General features: G+C 42.9%; 1 protein-coding gene across 1 annotated transcript in view; it reads left to right on the forward strand.

The window, feature by feature from the left end:
- STON2 (stonin 2) overlaps nt 1-19,659 on the forward strand; it is a 73,452-nt gene that overhangs the window by 10,756 nt on the left and 43,037 nt on the right. Inside the window, exons 2-4 of the mRNA XM_014941797.1 lie at nt 503-715; nt 1,166-1,420; nt 7,601-7,801. Of these exons, the coding sequence (XP_014797283.1) occupies nt 628-715; nt 1,166-1,420; nt 7,601-7,801 (544 nt within the window). The 5' untranslated portion in view covers nt 503-627. The remainder of the gene's footprint in view (nt 1-502; nt 716-1,165; nt 1,421-7,600; nt 7,802-19,659) is intronic.

Consider the following 19,659-nt stretch of genomic DNA (forward strand, 5'->3'; position numbering starts at 1 on the left):
TATTGGGAGGGTCACGGGCAACCCATCCTGATCCCAGAACCTGCTACATAATGTTATTGATAATGAGACATGCAATTTATTGCTTCCCCTCAAGAGGGAACAGACATGGTAAGCAGCAAGATGAGCAAGAATATGCTGACATTTTGGGATTAAGTTACATCATAATCAAAATTTCCTAAACCTGGGAGATTCCCCTCATCAGCTCTCTTGCTTATGAGAGGTATGGCTGCCTGAGTAAGGAATAAAACATTGTTTTCGGTGGTTGACTGTTTTAACATGAGGATGTTTGAAGACTCTCCGGTGCTTTAATGAAGGAGTTGCTAGAGCATAGCCCTCCTCTAGACACAGGTGACATTCCTGTCTCAAGGGTGGCAGCACTTTAACAGTATTGTGTCTGTGGTGCATAAATTGGTTTAAAATTCTGTATTATTAAAATGGTAGCACTCATTTCTCCCATTTAATTTTCTAAAAGACATCATTTACTCCTTTCTTATCTTAACAGCACTTGAAAAGAAAAGAAAGTGCAAAGAAGGTGCTTCCCTCTGTTGGCTCATCTCCACCGTACCTCTCTCCCATTCTGCTTCCTTCTCATGCTCCCCAAGTGAAGATGAGCAGCCCCCTGCGAATATGACGTCTCTGACTAGTGTCATTGCCTCCCACCAGTCCGAGTGGGTGTCCTTCACTGATGAACTGCTTCTCCCTGTTAACCCACGAGGTAAGCTCTCTCGGATTTTCCTTTGACCCTCATGAACTTCCTTTGTTTGAATTAGACCAACTACTGTCATATGTCTAGCATCACAGACCTTGCCTTCTAAGTGGAAGCAGCATGTGCAGAGATTGAATTATCTTCTGTTACCTCAATGTAATAAGAGAATTTGGGCCAAAGATGCAAAGTACTCTCCTAATGCGAGATTTCCTTAGCGTAGATCTATTACAGGGTTTGGATCTGTCCTTTAAGATTCAAGGCAGTATCCAACTGACCACGGAAGAAGTCTCACCTATTATAATCAAGTGCAAAACTGTGCCCAGAGTTAGTCTGAAAACTACACCAGGTGAAAGAAGATTTTTTTCTACCTATGTTTAATGGCAAATTTTAGGTATTTCAATAAAAAACAGTGAAGTAATGGTGAGTCCTGCCAATCTTTTTATTTTGTCTCTATTTTAGGTAGAACTGAGGAGCCTCTGGAGAGATGTTTTTCTTCCTCAGACACCTCCTCAGAAGAGAACCACAACGTGGATGGAGAATTTCAAGACCTCTCCCACACAGAGCTGGAAAATGCAGCTGACCGCCCCAAGGGGGATTCTGCTGTGCTTGGCAACCATGTGTGTCCCAGTGCTGATCTGTCGTCATCCATCAGTGCTTGGGTTCAGTTTGAAGATGCACCGTGGACCACTGCTACATCGACCCACCCACAAGCAGGTGAGGCAAATGCATGACAAGGTCCAGTTCAGTAACATAACAGAATACAGCCAGAGCCTACAGGTTTTTTTCCTTGCTCTTTGAATTCTCAAATTTTGAACTTTGACTAGTTTGTACTGCATTTTGGCACAATTAATGTTATCAAAGTTTCAAAAATGGCTCATAATTTTGTTCTGGCTTGAACTAGCAGTATTTTCTTTATGTAATGAAAATGCAGGGCTTCTGTGATTCATTCCACCCATGTCTTGACCCTGGAGACTGCCAAAACACATTCGTGGGGAAAGAGCTTAGTGGTGTTTTCAAGTAGTGACGTTTCTTACGTACAGGTATGAACAGCCATCTGTAAAGTTGTGTTTGCCTCTGTAATCTGGAACTGAATGAACCGTGATTATTGTCCCCTGTGGACAGTAATCTGTTCATAGTCCCCGTGTGGTTTCTGCCAGAAGCTTAGTGAGACCAGCAACTAGTGTGCCACTGCCCATCAGTACTTCCTGCTGTCCTTTGATGCTATGATTAGCAGCTGGAGAATTATAAAGACAACCAAAGCTGACCCTAATTCCAGGACTGCATGCAATTTTCTTCAAATGGTAAAGTTCTTTCTGACACATGCAAAGCTCTGTCTTTCCTCCTCAGCTTGGCTGACTGATACGGCTATATGAGCTGCTGGATTTTCTGTACAAACAGAATTCTGTCCCTCCCAGCTGGAGTAGTTGCCCAAGAAAACATCAGTTTACTTTTTCATGTTTAAATTGAGTTTCTCTCTTAATAGTTCCACTTCGTTACTGCCAGTTATTAAAGCAGTTTAAAGAGTTATAACTTTACGCTGTTCACTGAATCCATCAAATACTCCCTGTAGCATGAATAATGCTTCTGTCAGAAGACTTGGATTTGCAACTTTGGGTTGAGTTTTGGGTAAAACCCACCAGTTTTCCATCTGCTTTTTTTGTGGGTGCTACAGACTAGTCTTTCTGAAACAGTGTCTAGACTTTTGTGCAGGAGAAGTGGGTGAATCTTCTGACAAAAAGAAGTTTCTCTTAAGCTCTGCTTAAAACCTTCTTATCTTTATATTTATTTGTTGGTTATTCTTCTTAGTTGTAAATACCTAACTCATCCTGGTGATGAGGAGAGGAGGAAGAGCAGTAATTGTGCATCTATAAAACTGAGGTGCTCTACCTGTCAATTATTTAATTTCATGGTTAGGTGATCCTTACTTATACAGCCACATACTTTTTCATTCGGAGCTTTTGGTTGCTCTCACCATATTTCCTTTCTAATATTGTGATGTCCTTGTTGACTGGAAAACTCTTAAGTGCACCTTCTTAATAAAAAAATCGAACACAAACCCTTGCTCAGCCTAAATAAAGCTAGCCATAACAAAGAGACTTCCATAAAACTAACTTCATGGTGTGTTACTTGATTTCCCATCCTTAAAGGGATGTGTCCCAGTCTTAAGGGATGTGCTTAGCAAAAGCACTGCTGCTTGGTGTGTGTTTTCAGTCCCAGGGGGCACTGTTGTAGGCAGGGGTCTAGGATATCCAAAAGAGATGATCAGAGACTTTGCAAAAGCATTGCAGTTGTGAAGAAGGCACCCATTTGTGCCCCTGTAAAGGCTTGTCCTGAGTGATCCGTGCTACTGGTGGGGTGTTTACACACTTTTAGCATCTGACTGAGATTTATGTAGGAGGATGGTTCCCTGGCAGCCAGATCAGGCTGTACTCCATGTAATCCTTGTGTGGGAGGCTGTTATTCTTCAACTATATAGGGACCCTAAGGAGCTATGTGAATATTTAAAAATCCTTATTTATGAGCACTCCTGTTCTGGACCCTGTATTATAAACGTCCAGAGCAGTGCAGCTGACAGTGTCTAAAGGGAAGGCTGTGGGGCAGAAGAGATGACAGCTCTTTGTCTCTGCCCTCTGAGCAGCATTTAACAGCAAAGAGGTGGGGTAAACTTCAGCGTTGTTCTCAATTAGTCTGCAGGTCACGTCTCTTTTTTCTGTGGGTGGGTGGCAGAAAAGCTGGAGACTTTGTGTTACAACCAGGATACGCTGAGTGGAAAGCCGGCGGTGACAGCGGTTATTCATTTCCAGTCACAAACAGCCTGCATAAGAATAATAGGGAGTAGCCAGAATAGGGAGGGGGGAGGTATAAAGGCCAAGCATGGACAGGCAGATCGGTGTGAGGAGGACGGAGACATTTGAAATGTGTTTCCTGCTCAGGCAGCCATGACCAGCAACGTCCTGAAGGCTCAGCACCCCCAGCCACGTTCCTGTCGGGTCCCCAGCGCTGCTAGGAAATCGTCTCTCTGTCTGTCCCTGCTGAAGCAGCTGCACAGCTGACTGCTTAATTACCCAGGTTGATGGCCAGGCTGCCTGCAAACACATTTCAAAAAGGGCTCGCAAAAGTAGCGTTTCCAGAGTGCCACGAGAGCGGAGAGGGTGAGCCCTAGGAGAGAGAGATGCTGTCTTCCTCTCACCAGTATTTTTGCACAGGTTTTCCCAAATGCAAATCTTTGTCTCAAAGTGCTCACGTTCTAGAAAATAATAACTTAAAGCCAACTGCCATGCGGTGGTTATCCTATATGAAATAAATTTAAAAGAAAACCAAGGCTAACGCTGGACCCTTGTTGTCCTGGGAAAAGTGAAGACATTATTGGGGGAGCAGCAATTAGGAGGACTGATAGCAAGAAGCAGGGCTGAAAACACAGGCAAAGAATTTGGAAGGAGAGAAGAAAGGTCAAAACCTGAAACTAAAAGCACCCTCTGTGAGCCTCAGAGTGGAAATTATCTTTACTTAGGACGTTCTTGTAACCCCTTCAGTCTAACTGGTTTAGACAGCGTAAATGGTAGGCAAAGTCTTTCTTTCAAAATACTTCTGCTTTTCAGGTTTATGCAGAGATAACTGACAGCTGCCAAATGATGTGAATTTCTCCGTGGGAAGCAGTAACTCTTGAGCGAGGCCACAGAAATATTTAGTCACAGATATGATGCATTGTGATGCCCTCTTCCTCTTTTTCCTTCTGCTGGGAAAAGAAGAAATTTGATTTTTCTCATTGTTGCTGTCAGGCTAGTCAGACTGATAAAGTGCAGAAGTGAAAAATGCGATTTTTAGACTCACCCAAATGTTCCTGTGACAAATGTTATATAATCTGTAAGTGATCACAGCCAGCCAGTGACATAACATTTGCATTTGTTACACGATGGGCCCCCAGCCTGCAATCTCCTATTCTATCGATGTGAGCTACACTCTTGAATTCAATGAGGTATTCAGCAAAGCGCCAAAATTAGAGCATGGCAAGATCTGTTACATCATCTGTTCTACACACACATCCCCCCCAACCCCCCTCGCTTCTTCCCGAGAGCTTTGTCTGGTTTTAAATGGCTCAAGTAACTTGGACTCCTACCACATCCCTTGAGAGACTCTCCCACAGTAAGGCAAATCTCAGTTTAACCATTTTGTGCTGTTCTGTCTGAAAATAGGAAGTACGAACAACATGAGATCAGCAGCTGAAAACTAGACCGACTGTGATGCTGTCCTAAAATCAGAGAAATCTGAGGTCCTGTGTGGTAGGAAAGGAAAAGATGCTAACAATGTTGACTGTAATATTGTGCAGGGATCAAGGAACAGGCCCTCAAACCATCAAAGAGAAATGAATGTTTAAAGGTAAATCTGCATATTAAAAGCTAATCCATTGTATCAGGAACAAACACATTAAAAAAGCTAAATGCATGTGGAAGGAAACAATTTTCAGTTTGGGAAACAATAAGTTGGTTTTCAGTATCTTACACGTGCTACAGGATTTGCGTGTTAGGGACAGTTTTGGCACTGGTATTTCAACATAAATAGATTTCTGAGAAATTCCTGCAGCTGAATGGCTGTGATTCTGCATCTATTGACATTAGAGACCAAATTCCAAATTTCTAGGGAAAAAAAAAAACATACTTCATTTAGGAATTTGATTTCAGCATCTGGAATCTGGAGAGCAGAAGGAGCATTTGAAGATTCCAGGAATCTGGAGAGCAGAAGGAGCATTTGAAGAGGGACCTAAACACGTGTAGATGTTTACTTTTGCTTGTCTTTCTTTTTGAGATTGATAGATCGCTGTTTGACTTTGACTAGTTCAAAGGGTTAGTGTTGGGGAGCCTAGAACAGCCACAGGGGAACGCTGACTGTAATTAGACTTTAAAGAACATCTGTTGCAGAGAAGCTCTGTATGGTTACAGTTTTCCAAAGTACAAGTCTCTTTCTTTAGGAAAAAAACCAATTATATTCTTCCAAAGTGGCACAACATATCTGTAATAAAATTAATTTGCCCTTATATGGAAGTATTTGGCAACACTATTGCTGTCACTTTCCCTCTAAGACAAACATTGTTTTTGGAAAGCACAGAACAAGTTGACTGTATGAGTTACTAAATGTTATGGGTTTCTAAATTAGTTTGTTTTTCATATTGCTGTGACTGACTTTAAACAAAAAAATAAAAACTTCAAATCTAAGGTCTTTTTTGAAAATTATTTCCACAATTTCTAGAATTCCAGATCTACAACATGCTTAAAAAAAAAACCTTCCTTGACTCTTGCTTCTGGTTCACATATGGAGCTCAGCTTTTCAGCTTGTCCTCTGTGTCCAAATTGGGCACTCTGTCTGTCAAAGCAATTTCAGGTGAAGTTTTACAGGTGGTTTTTCAGATGCCTTATGCCATGTTTAACAAAAGGGCTGGGAGAGGGACTGACAGATCATAATCATACACTTGTCATCCTTTCTCTCCAGGCGTTGAGCACAACACAGTGAAGAATTACTGGAGAGAGAAGTGGGGTTCTGTGGTTGTGTCACTCTAACACAGTTGTCTACATGTGTAATAAGGAGACAGATCTCCTGACTCTCAGCTCCTCATCCTTAGGGATGGCTCTGCTCGGAAGCAGCTCAGTCCATAGGCTCACAGCAGTGCACATATAAATATATTAGTGTCTGCTCACCTGAGGGTAACAGTGGAACTATGCAAAATAAATCTGCACTTCTGAGCCGGCAGGGCAGGGAGCACTGTTTGGATAGTCCCTCTGTGCACACAGTGAGATTTCTGTAGCGTAAATGGTGTCCCATCACACTGCTTTGATGAAGCAGAGAGAGATAAATTATCTTTAGCGTTAATTTGCCACTTTCTTCAAAAGTATCTGTCAGCCTAGTAAGGGTTGTTGATGTATTATACATGGAGAAGAGAATCTCTTGTGTTACCGGTTGTTCTGTAGCTGCAAATTTTGGGGTGCATTGAGATCTTTGTTGGTTTAAAAGATCAACATGGATGTACTAGCTTAGAAAACAGTTATTATGCTGACGTTAAATTAGAATTAGTCCCTACCAATATATATTTCCTTAGTTCAAGAAGACTTTTTTTACTGCCTTTTTTTTTAATTATTATTTATTTCCTCACTGGAGTCACCCATTGTTCCCGACATTTGAGTGATATTGTGGGCAAAGAATATACAATCCACAGAGTATACCATACACATCCATAGCGGTGGATGTATGTGATTGTGTTCTAACTCTGAATGATGGTTAGGCAGGACTTACGTTTGACATGCAAATCTGGCGAGTAGAACAGCATTTTTGGCCTAAACTGAACAGAAATGTTATGCAGTTTATTCAGATTGGGGCCATCCATGCATGTCCAGACACAAAAGCCATTTCTAGTGCACATCAATAGGTCAATTCCAGTTTATTTTTACACTCCTCCCATGCCGCGCATTCCTAAGATGACGACTACATTTGAGTGGGTGTCACAGAGAGAGGATGCTTAATTAAATATAATAAAAGCACTTCATAAAAATCTGTGGCACTATAAAATCTCCTCTGTGTTGCACAACACAGATATTCAGATCTTGTCAGCAGTGGCAGAAACATGAAATCTTCCTGCTCTGAAAAGTCACAGTTTCGACAAAACTTGAACAACAGGAAAACATACAGCTGCCAGCAGTGTGGGATCCAAGGCAGACAGCTGAGAGTGCCTGGCACTAGTTAAGTTGATGTGTGTTTGTTATAAAATGACTGTGTTACTGTGGATGTTGTAATTCATATTTACAGAGTCTCAGTACGCTGCATCAGCGCATCTTAGGAATAGTTGTGATCTTCTGGAAGATTGCCCTCTAAGTCTCTAACCAATACCCATCTGTTTTCTGCATCCAGTGTCTCCATCAAAAGCACCCAGCTGGACTTCCCCCTCTTCCAACTCTTCTGAGAGGCGAGCCCATGCCTCGGAGAGCAGCAGCTGGACAACCAACTCGGAGGACACCAGCAGCCCAAGCATCGCTCCCTCCTACACAGATCTGCAGTCAGTTAATACCGAGGACTTGACCAGTGGTGGAACATCTGCAGCAGATTCAGCTGGTAAGAGGGAAGCCTTCAAGCTTCCATCTCAATCTTTTTGACGCTGCTTAAACTCACTGCTCAGAAGTGAGCTACAGGGAACGGATCCAAAGCAGAAGAGCTCAAGGATTAGGCAGACTAACACTTTGTTCTAGTCCAATTCCAAAAAAGTCACACCTGGGTTTGACACACCCCTAATATGTGCAGGCTCCCAAAGTAAGAGCCAAGTGCAACTATGGACCTGTTGGTGCACTTGTCTGAGTGAAATGTTGGAGCATTTCTGGTTTTCTCATATCACATCAGCTTAAACTGAACTACGAGTTAGTTCTCAGTATGTTGTAGGAGGAACTGGTTGCCCTTTCTGAATTTCCATGCAGAAATTTTCTTAACTTGCTGGTGTATTCATCTGAGGCAGGTCCAGCTCTGCATCCCTTCTCTGTTTCAGCAAGTGCTGAAACTTGGATCCAGGCTGCTGGATGCTTTCTTTGCGCTCTTACTGTGCAGTGACACAGAGAAAGTGTAGGAGATGACAGAGGGTGGTTCAGCACCAGATTTTGATCATTTAAGGATCCTTTATCTAACCTTGTAGGGATCTATTCGGATGGCGTCCTGACTCTGGAAAAGCGTGCTGCATGGCATTGCAGCTCGTTGCTCCTCAGTTGTATTCTAGATAACCCCTGAAGCAGGAGAAATAAAGCAGAGTGGTGCCATCCCTGTTATGCAGAGTTGGGATGATGAGAGCTCCTGAATGACAAAGCAGACTTTCACAGAGCATAAAAAGAGCTGGCGCATCAGGACACAAAAAGGATAAAATATGCAGCTCCAGGAGGAAGCCCCTGCAGTATGTTGGAAGCTGTTCACCCCAAGCTGAGGAAGGTCAGTAGCAACACAGTTTGGGGAGGAAAATTGGTTCACTGGTGTCATGATAACTCAGACATATGAGGTATTTAATCTGTTTTCTCTCAGATGGTGAATATAATTGTATGTGTGAAATAATATCTGGTTTGGGACAATGGAATTCCTAAGCCCCACTGAGGTCATATGTCCCTTCTATAAAAAAACATATCCATACATGACCTGACAATAGTAGTATTTCACTGAAGCTGGGTTGGTCATCGAGGCAGATTCATAAACAGCAGCATGGTAGGTACTGGCTGGGTGCTTAAGACAAAGGAGTTCTGGAAAAGTAGAATTTACTTTGGATAAGTTGAGACCTTGCTTTCTTCATATAATACAGTTACCATAAATCTGTCTGGATGTTTTTATTTTAGAATGCTCTGCTTTTCTATACCTCTTACTCTAGAAACCACTGGTAGAAAGGTACAGTAGGCAAGCTGGCATTGCGTGCCAGCTGTTTGGATGCCAGCATGGGCATCAGTTCTGTTCTGATGAGCTCATGTCTATTAGGGTGAAGTGCAAACATTTTCATCTGCACTATGTGCTGGCTATTCTGTTGCTTTGGTGTGGGTTGCCAAAGGGTGGCTGTTGTCACTGGGACTGTCTCCACCTGAGCAAGGGAAATGAGGGTTGCCCAGTTCATTTATAACTTTGCATCATATAGAGAAATGAAAGGCAAAAGTGCTGCTGTATATCACTGGTACATGGTATATGGAATCATTTGCTGTAAATGGCCAAAAGAGAAGTTGATACTTCAGTAAAAGCTTTGTATGCAACCTTCTTAAGCTTTTTTCAAACGTCACAAACTGCTATACTTAGTAGCAAAACAGGTTCAAAAAAATCATTCCAATCACCTATAAATTTTTAAAAGTAAAAAAGTAAGTAATATAGGCAAGGCTGGGTTATTGGCTAAAACATAAGGGACACTACCTTAGTGGTCCTGGAACTTGAAGTAAGAAATACATAGTGTCTTCCTATATATCCTACTCCTAGATACGGAGCTTGCAAAAGGGCAACATGAACAAAATGCATCTGTTTTTTCCCGTTCCTGGGACTGACTCACAGCCCACCTACCCTTGAGGTGCCTGCAGGCATCAGGCAAGGTTTGTGGAGGTGCAGGAGCTGAGGGCCTGGTGGCCATGGAACTGTTCTACAGTTCTTGCTGCTTTTCTGTTGTTCGTTCCCTGACAGTGCAGAAGTGCACAAAAATGCATGATCCCTTTCTTCTGTCCTTCCTCTCTGCTTCTCTCCAGAAATTCAGTTACTCAAACCTGACTTGTTCAAGCATTTGATTTCTCTCCTCAAAAGACTGGCTGTAGTGGAGTTTTGAAGGCTTCATCAAGGCAATGAATAACATTTATTTTTTTCCATGAAGGAAAAGAGAGGTATCCTCATGTTCTACGTGATGATGAAGTCACATTCATTGTTAGGCAACATGTTGACTCTAAGGTCAAGCTTTGATGAAGTAGGGGGAAAAAAAATCAGATTTTTTTCACTGCTAAAAAACCTAACAAAAATAATTTTTGATCTACATAGTGATGGTAAAGAATTGGGTCTATAAGAGTAGCTCAGGTTTAGTATTGTTTCAAAGAAGAAAAAACTATTGGTGAGGAAAGCATGAAAACTTTTACTCAGTGGTCAAACACTGAGTAAAATAACTGCTTTAGCCTTGGTGTATTTTTATTTTCAGCAGAGCTGAAAAAAGATTTGCTTTTCAGTCAAAGTGCAGTGAAGATGCTGCACTTGGTTGCCTGTGCTAGTTTGAACTCTGGCACCAAGAAGCTTTTGATATTACCTTCATCTTTGTCAGCACGGGGCGGGGGGGCTGCGTCAGCCTGCAGCAGCTAGCCAATAAATTTGGGTTAAGTGATGGCCCATTTAAAGTGGGCATGTTGACACGGCTGTAACAACAAGCACTTCACAGCAGCTGGGGTTCCACAATGTGTGTGATGCTCTATTTGGTGCTGGTGAAGTGGCCCGTTGCCTTGGAGCTTCCTACCATCCATCGCCGTGTCACTCAGCTCGGATCAATGAGCGTGGAAAGAAGTGGGAACGTTTGGCATTTGTGCTGTATTCTGTGAGATAAGGAACACAGGGCATCTCTGGTGCTGATACAACACAAGTATTTATTCATTCTGAAGCAGATGCCTCTCGGCTTTTAAAAAAAGGCCAAATATCTAGATATCAGAGCAGCAAGGGAGAGGCCTTCTTGTAGCTATGGTCACAGAGCTGGAAGCACTGGGATCTGTTCTGAGGGGTGTGCACAAATACCTCACTGCTTGATTTGGATTTCTGCCTTTCACTATTCATCTCCAGCATAATTTTTTATTTATACAAATGAAAATTAAATATTGAGTTGTACACAAAATAAGAATAATTATATGAGCAATGCATATATAATAAATATGTATTTGTATAGATCATAAACTATATATTCTATTATAAATGTAAAAGAATATATAGTAAAATCTATCTATATTATATAATTATGCTATGTATGTGTATATATATACAGAAAGCCGGTTAGCCTGCAGACATAAGTTCTCTGAAAGCTACTTTAGGTGTGTTGTTGATAGTTCTGTTGTTGTTTCTGTTCTGATTTGTATCTTAGGAGAGCTGCAGCCAGGCCACGTTTGAGGCCGCTGGTTCAATGTGCTGGCAGGTCGTTCTGTTTGGCATTCTCCTGAAGCTCTGGGACTATTGGGATACTGAGGAATCGCTATGTTGTTATTTTCTGAGAACATCTGCGTGTTTGGAGATAGAAGGATGCATGTGTGACCCCTAATTGCTCAAAATCCAGAAAGTTGATAAATAGCACAAGGAATTAATTCTGAGAATGTTGTTATTTTCAAAGTAAATTGCATGGTTTAAGGGGGTTCTGCTGCCTCTATTTTAAAACTTGGAGGTGACAGCTCAGCTCCAGATATTTCTTGAAGGTAATGGAAGGCAAGTACTAACTTTTTAAGCCTTTTCCCGATTTCTTGTCTGCAGTAGTTCTCTTACAAATGTTTGCTGTAGCTGTAGCTGGCTAGATACTGAGTCCCCATCTGATGACTGTGTGAGAATGGTGTTCTGCAGGTTTCAAACAAGCAACTTTACGCAGCTGTATAATCTGTTCAACGTGTTTGCCAGAAATAGGCTACAAACTCTGAAGATATTCCATGTTAATTACCAGAGCAAGGGGGAAAATAGCCTATGCTGATGATCACCACCTTCCACCCATAATTGCACTTCAGTTATGTTGTGTAACTATTAACTAACTTCTTGTGGTGTCCTGGTCCCAGACACATGAAAAAATTTGTATGTGGGAGGTTGCCAAAGCCAGCTGAGACTGCAGAGAGGAACCTCAAACCCTTGCTTCAGAGAGGAGGGGACTCCAGAATACCGTGAGCAAATAGCACCTAAAATGTGTTCTTGCCCAACTCCAACCCACAAGGGCTAAACTGAGCCCCAGAAGCAGGGTTTTTTTTTTTCTTTCTCATGTCCAATACCAGCCACCAGTTAGCAATTCTGGAGTTTTATATCCTAGTTGTTGTCCCATGTTTTTCTCAAGGCGTTTCAAACTTGAGTAATGCATTGGTAAGGCAGAACTGAGAAGCTAGGTCTTAGGTAATTCATAGCAGTAGAAAAGTTTTGGTCCCAAATCAAACCTGGGCACTGGAAGTCAGCTCCTCTTCAACACTTCATGGCGGCTTTAAGGAATCCAGAGTGTCCCGGTGACCTCTGCAGCAGTGTGGGATCCTCATCCCTGTTCCGCAGTGTGGGTGCCCTGCAGCCCAGTTGTGCAGGCTGGACCTGGGTGAAGTAGAAATGGTCTTTGCTGTATGGTCTGTCATTCCTGCTCTCTGAAACCGCTGAAGGTTGCAGGTGGACCAGAGCCCCTCCTTACGGCAGGAAGGAAAGTCACAGAAAATCTGTCAGGAGTAAAAGGGGAGTGTTAGTGAGGAAAGAACAGGTACAATGGTAAACAAAAGTTTATTTCTATCTATTCACTAGAGAGAATTACAAAATAAGCTTGGTCTGCAGTCATCTGATTCATAGACTTTAAAGTCAGAAGGGAGGACTATGATATCATTATCATCTAATCTGGCCTCCTGCGTGTCTCAGGCCAGAGAACCTCGCCCAGTCCTTTCTGCACCAAACCCATAACTTCAGTTTGAGATACAGTGTATCCTGAGCAAATATCTGCATAATATTTTTCTGATTAATATCAACTGCAGCAAAGTTTGCCCCTGTTCACCCATCTCCAACCCTTCAAAACTTCAGTTTTAAAAAGGACTTAAAGCAGAATTGAGCTGCCGCTGATCTCAGCTCTGCCAGCTCTCGTGTCCTCAGCTGGGGCTAAATGTAGTCTCTTAACCTCGAAAGGATCAATGTCTGCTTCATCTGTGCCTCAGAAAACAACACTGATTAGTTATCTTCTCTGTTACCCTGCCTCCCAAAGAAGAGTGGTTGAAGCTGCTGTAGGACTATCAGATTCTTGCTTTTTCTTCAGGAATGATGAGGCATTTCAGGGTGCAGGAGGAGGGAATGTAACACTGCCCTCATAGCAAGAAAGGAGTTAGTTAGAAGAAAGCTCCTACTAATTTCTACTAGGCTGAGTCTTGTCCTGCATACTCCTGTGAATTAATTGGGCCTCCCTTGCTCCTCTGCATGCTGAGAACTCCAGGTCTAAGACAGGGAAGAGGTAAAGTGTGAGAGGAGAAAGTGGTAACGTGAAAGAACTGGGTCTGATTTTCATTATTCCTTAGAAACGTTTTAATTAGAACAATTTCTAAAAATATTTTAAAATATTGTACTTTTTCTGTCTTTTCTGGCCTGGATGCCAGCGTAGGTCAGTTCTTATCTCATCCGTGTCACTGGCCCTGTGCTGCAAACAGCTGGCGGAGCATCCCTCGGTGGAGGTACTGAGTTTCCTCCTCATGGCTCTTCTGAATCGCAGGTGACAGGGCTGTAGCAGGGCTGTACTTTGTTATAAAAGAGCTGAGGTCTGAGCCTGCATGGTGTTCTCGATGAATTTCACTCTTTCCACACCTATTCACTGATGGTTTTATACAGGCAGATCAGCCAAAAGGAAAGCGGACGGAATTCCAGCCCCAGTCATGGGACTGACCTGCTGATCTGCCTTTATGTAGGCAATATCCCAGGAGAATAGATGTGAGGTAAAGGCTTTGTAGTTTATCTCATGCCAGCGAGGCAGAGTAGGTGGTAGGAAGCCCTCTATTTGTGTTTGTAAGGCTGTGATTCCTCAGCCATGGTGTTTACATTGGCTCCAGTTGCTCTCTAGTGCAGCCCAGAAAGCCACATGCCCGTGTGATAAGCCAGAGGAGGAGTTCAGTGGGAGATTTTGCAGCTGGGCAAGACATTTCAGTTTGAAGCTTAATTGGAGATGGAATACTTCAGTGCAGCAGCTATCTGTGATTGCTGTGTTGAAAGGCTGGGTTGGTTTGGAGCGATTTGGCAGGATGCTAAATAGCTGAAAGCCCCCGGGAGGGAAAAGCATCTCCCCACATCCAGCTCTTTTGGAAGTGGCAAACATCAGTGGCAGTCTTCAGCAGTGTTATCGCCCCTTTTGCGTTTGGTTCCCTGCAGCCTGCTGCTGTGCCACTGACAGGAGGTGAAAATGGCACTATAGTGATACAGCAGTGGTGATGCATCATCCCAGCTTCGTGCCGCACGGTGACACAGCCGGTGACACAGCCGGTGCCCCACGGAGCTGGCTGCCCCCCAGGGAACCCAGTTCCCCAGCTCTCAGACAGCAGCGGGGTTCACTCATGGAGAAATCACCCGAGAACTCACACCCTTAATTCTACCTGGCAGAGAAGTAAGCAAGGTTTCAGCAGTAGTACTAATTAACAGAAGCTGGAAATCATTTCATGTGCCCTTAATTAGAGATCCCAGTTCTGTGTTGAGTTTCCTGTCTGAATGCAAAAGGGCCAAATAGAATTTTCAGTGTAAAACAGCAGGTGAAAAGACTGGCAGCAGCACGCAGCAAGTAAGAATGAGAAATTTCATGATGCCCAAATGCATGGATTTGCTTGTTTTTTGCTTACTGTGTGGTGTCATCTGAAACTTAGGAAAGGCTAGGGGGATCACTGGACTGTGCAGCACAGGAATTGGAAAAGTGCCGATGAACGCTTTCAGGGGACCAGTTATAGGGTCAACTTTTCAAAGAACAGTGTGGGATAAGATGGGAAGCAGGTTTGTTGAGAACCACAAGAATGTAGGAATCATTTGAGCAAAAGCTTCTATGGTGACAATTTATTCTCTTGTGTGCGCTTTAAAATCTTTTGTGATTATTTTTTGTGTCGATTTCTATTGGAACTTATGCTTCTTTTATTCTTTTATTTGGCCTTAATGTTAGGAAAAAGATGTAACACACTTTTTTCAAGACAGAAATGAATCGAGTTTAATGTGAGTACTGTAGGTAGATAGCTGATGTAAGCCTTCATTTCCTTCAACATCTCCATTTGCTACCCTTGATCAAACCAAATAATGCTGGACCACAGATATGACTTGAATCTTGCATAATGAGGTTGTTCATCAGTTGTTAGAAGCAATTTGGTCTTAATTGTCCTTATGTTTGACAGATGAGACCAAAATCCTCTGCCTAATCTTAAAACAGATATACACTGATACTTGCGTTATGACCCTGTAAATATATTCATGACCATTTCCTATCCCCGTGCTCCTGTGCTAATATTGTCTTTGAAATAGCTTTTTGCCCTCTCCAATGTAAGCCCCTTAATATATTTATACAGTGTAATTATATCTCTCTGTTTTCATTTGCTAAACTGAATGACACAAGGCGTTTAGTATTCTGGTTCTGCGTTCTTCTCCCCATCCTAACAAGATTGTGTTCCTGTGTGAATTAATCCTTCTTGGATGTGGTGACCAAAACTGCACAGACTGAGGCCTCGCCGTAGCCTGATATCATTATGTTACTGTTTCCACGTTTTTTGGAATACTCTCCTTGGTACATCCCAGGATCTTATTTCCTCTTGTACTAGTGCATCAGGCAAGTACCTTTCAGTGTATTCAGATTGACTGTCTATATCCTAGAGCACTTTCTCTCATGCATAATTGATGAGCTTCTTCATTATAACAAATGTATCTGCCCTTAAATGCCTTATTGTGAACTTTATATTGTTTATGACATTTCGTCTCATTTCTGTTATCTCAGTCCTCAAGGTGAACCACTCCTTTCAGTACGATGTGTAGAGCTTCCTTTATATACCCAGTTCCTCCTAATTGTGTGCATTCAGCAAATACCATTAGCATGTTCATTTCTACACCATGATTATTATTTTAAAATATGGATAAACATAGTCAATCAAGAAATTCCACCTGTAGCTGCTGTAACCTAATATTTATTTTAAAACTCAATGGCTATCTTCATTTTTGCTTGGTTTTCGCTTCTGTCAATACTGGTATCAATCTCCATTTTAACTCCTTCCCAGGTGGCACCACATTAAATGCTTTTTTTCTAATACAGATAGAATTATTTTTTCTTTAGAAAATAAGTTGTCAAGGAATCTGTTAGGTTTGGTTGGAACAAACTGCCTCTTTTCAAGCTAGCTTCCATCCCCTTTTTTATCTCCTGCTTTTCACTTACTGCTTCCAAAGTCTTGCATACTTTTGCAGTCAGAATTTCAGCTTATATTTTCCAAAGTCATTTTTACCCCTTATAAATATAATTAATTAATATGCAGTTCTCCGGTTTTATGGTAACATCACTATCTGAACCAATTCTTTTTAAATCCTTATGATGAAAGCTGTACTTAACAGTTTAGGAATGGAGTATATCAGACCTCCTGATCTGAGCCCTGTAACCTCTCCAAAATGTTTTCTTACCTTATTAATGTTAATTTCCATTTCCACTCCCTCCTTTTGGTTATCTTACCTGCCTCCTGTGCACTTATCACTATGTTCTTTATCATTGTTCTTTATTAAAGAGCAGTGGCAAAGTATTCATTAGCTTTGGCACAAGGTCTATATGCGTTACTGCTTAATTATCACCGCAGCCCCACTTCCTTGCTCTTTATGTATTTGCATATATGTGGTTTGCTTTAGCTTCAGTATGTAATGTTACCACCAAAGATTATTCCTGAGAAAGGTGGGGCCCATTGAAACCCAGTTTTCCAGGTTGACTAGTCTTGTGTCAGCTTTATTGAGTTTTTATCTTCAAGAAGAGTTGTAGTTGTATGGGAGAATTAAATGGCAAGACTGACCCCCCCAAAAAAGTAATCTTTGCAAGAAACAAAAATATCCATCATTTTGGTGGCTTGAACATTAGACCAGGGATGAAGCTAAACCTGCTTTGAAAATCAGAAGAGTAGGGTTAGATTTAGATTAGATATTAGAAGAAATTCTTTACTGGGAGGGTGATGAGGCACTGGAACAGGTTGCCCAGAGAAGCTGTGGCTGCCCCTTCCCTGGAGGTGTTCAAGGACAGGCTGGATGGGGCTTTGAGCAACCTGGTCTAGTGGGAGGTGTCCCTGCCTGTGGCAGGGGTGTTGGAACTCGATGATCTTTCAGGTCCCTTCCAACTCTGGCCATTCTATGATTCTATGATCTCTCTCTGGTACAGGGCAACCAGCAATCTTCTGCAGCTGGCAGTTCCATACCACTGCCCGCCCTTTGCTTTGTGCTTTTAGCACACGCACAGGCTGGCACTTGGAAGAGGCATGAACTTGCTGAGTGTAGGCGGTAGGATTGTGACCTCTGTGGGTGCAGCTGCCCGCAGGAATCTCCTCGCTGGTTGAAATCTCGGTGCGGGTAGCATTCGAGAAGGTAGGGGCCTGTAATAGACACCTTTTGGCTCCAGCCCTAGGGTTTGTTGATCATTTTCACAAATGTGGTAATTACAATGTGTGCTGCTTCCTGAAACATCCTAAGGCAGGTTTTGGAGCAATGGAATAATTTCACATATGAGCAGCATAAACACAGATAAATTAACACTTGGGTGTCTTCTGTGCTCCATACCAAAAGTGAGAAGTGTAGGACAAGATCAGTGTTTGCTAACAAAGGGTAACACATAATATAAAATAATATTAAATGGGCCTGTTGAAGTAGGTGTTTCAGCAAGTAGCTGTTTTGATAATTATCTGAAATGCAGATAACATGTGAGCTAAGACTTGCCACTTTCCCAGGTGTCAGCTTATGTTAAAACTGACCTTCAAGAGTCTTGGTGTTTTGGTCACGTGAAGAGGATGGCTCTCCAGAGCACCACCGACGTAGCCAGAGGGAGCAGGGTAGCTCTCGATCTGGATTCAGACTGATCTGATAGATCTCTGAGTCTTTGGAAAAGATGGGGTATGTGCCACACTGTCATTATCTGACAGTATGGTTGGTTACTTACTTCTGATAGTAGTTAAAATAACCTGTACAACTATCTATTCAGCACTGTCTCTACACAAAAAATAAGAACCTAGCACAGGCAGGTGCCAAGCTGTAGGCTGTTTTCCACATAGTTTTTTTGGTATGTCCTCAATTTGAAATGAATCCTCTCGTCCTGAAACAGTTTTATGCAGTTTCATAACGGTGAGTGTGGTGCTGAGACATACATGTTCTTACAAGAAATGTGTGGTAAGTAGAGTGTCAGTTTTGAATGAAGTGAAATAAATTCACATTCTTGCATAAGCACCAAGGGCATTCATGATTGTGTTCGTCAAAGCGTGTAGCCTGCTCCTCCTCCTGAGGCACCCAATGGAAATATTAGTTCGGAGCAAAAAGCTGAAGGGATTTCTACATGTTTGTGCCCTTTATGTTCTGCCTCCACCTCATCGTGCATTTGTGTGCTGCTTGGTGGGCCCGAGTCCTGGGGAGGGACGGGGATGGGACGGGGGCACGTCCCAGCATGTGGGGTACAGAGGCACGTGGTCCATCCAGCAGAGCAGACAACTGGAGGCTGCTGGAGCCCTTGGTACCCAGCTTCACTGCTTCGCCGCTCTTCAGGGCTGCAGAGCCCCGTCTCCAGCACGGCCAGTTGGCTCGGAAAGTGGGACACGAGGCTGGCCCGAGGTGCTTGGCTGCGCTTCCTCCATGGCAGGCCCTTGGCCAGCCAGCCAGGAGCAGGATCTGGGTGGGAAAGCTTGCACAAAAGAAGTAGGGGGGGGCTTTACTGGAGGCTTTGCTTTCATGAGCCCATCACGCCTCCTCCCCCAGATTGATTTGTTTGTTCAGGCCTGGTTGCCTCCAGCAACGCATTATTCGGGTGAACTATGGTGTATCCTGGGAGACCTGCAGGATTCCCTGCAAACCTTTTGAGTCAGAGAAGGGAGGGACACAAAGGCATTTCTCTCTGTTGAGGCAGTTGCACGTACATTGTTTCCCTTTGAATGCTGGTGTGTCTCTTCAGCAAATCCTGGAATGGGACTCCACAGTCTTCATCTTGCTCCTTCGTCACAGTCAGTAGGATATACTTTTCATGGTAAGGCCACCGAGCTGCCCTGCTTTAAAGGCTGTTTTTGAGACCGGGCAGTCTCTGCTATGCTCAGTTGAGATGGTTTCAGCAGGGCTGTGCACTTGTTAGCTCGGGTCAGTCCTTGCCAATGGTAGACTTCAGGCTTTCTGGGTTATGTCTGGCCTTAAGGTGAATACAGATTGTGTCAATCATGGCCAGCTTTCTGCTAGATTCAGCATGGCTACAAAAGCAGCGAAGACACAGTGACATAGAGTGACAACACGGGTATGTGCTCAGGGTGCTGCTAAGATCCTCTGTCTCTGCTAAAACCTGTGCCTCTGCACATTCTTTAGATATAAACGAGGTTTATGAGGGCCTCCCCGTGATGTGGTCAAACCCTGTAGGTAGGTTTTCCGTCTCTGCTCAGTTTGAAATTACAGGACTCAAATGTTTTTCCTCAGAAATCTGTTTCTGCTCCTTTGACCATTTTGTGTCCCTGGACTTGCAGGGACCAGCTATTTGTCACAGTGTAATTAAAACATCTTCAAAAGCACTCGATTTCCTGGTTAGTCACGGA

Source organism: Calidris pugnax, unplaced genomic scaffold (assembly GCF_001431845.1).
Source record: "Calidris pugnax isolate Ruff unplaced genomic scaffold, ASM143184v1 scaffold56, whole genome shotgun sequence".
Taxonomy (NCBI): domain Eukaryota; kingdom Metazoa; phylum Chordata; class Aves; order Charadriiformes; family Scolopacidae; genus Calidris; species Calidris pugnax.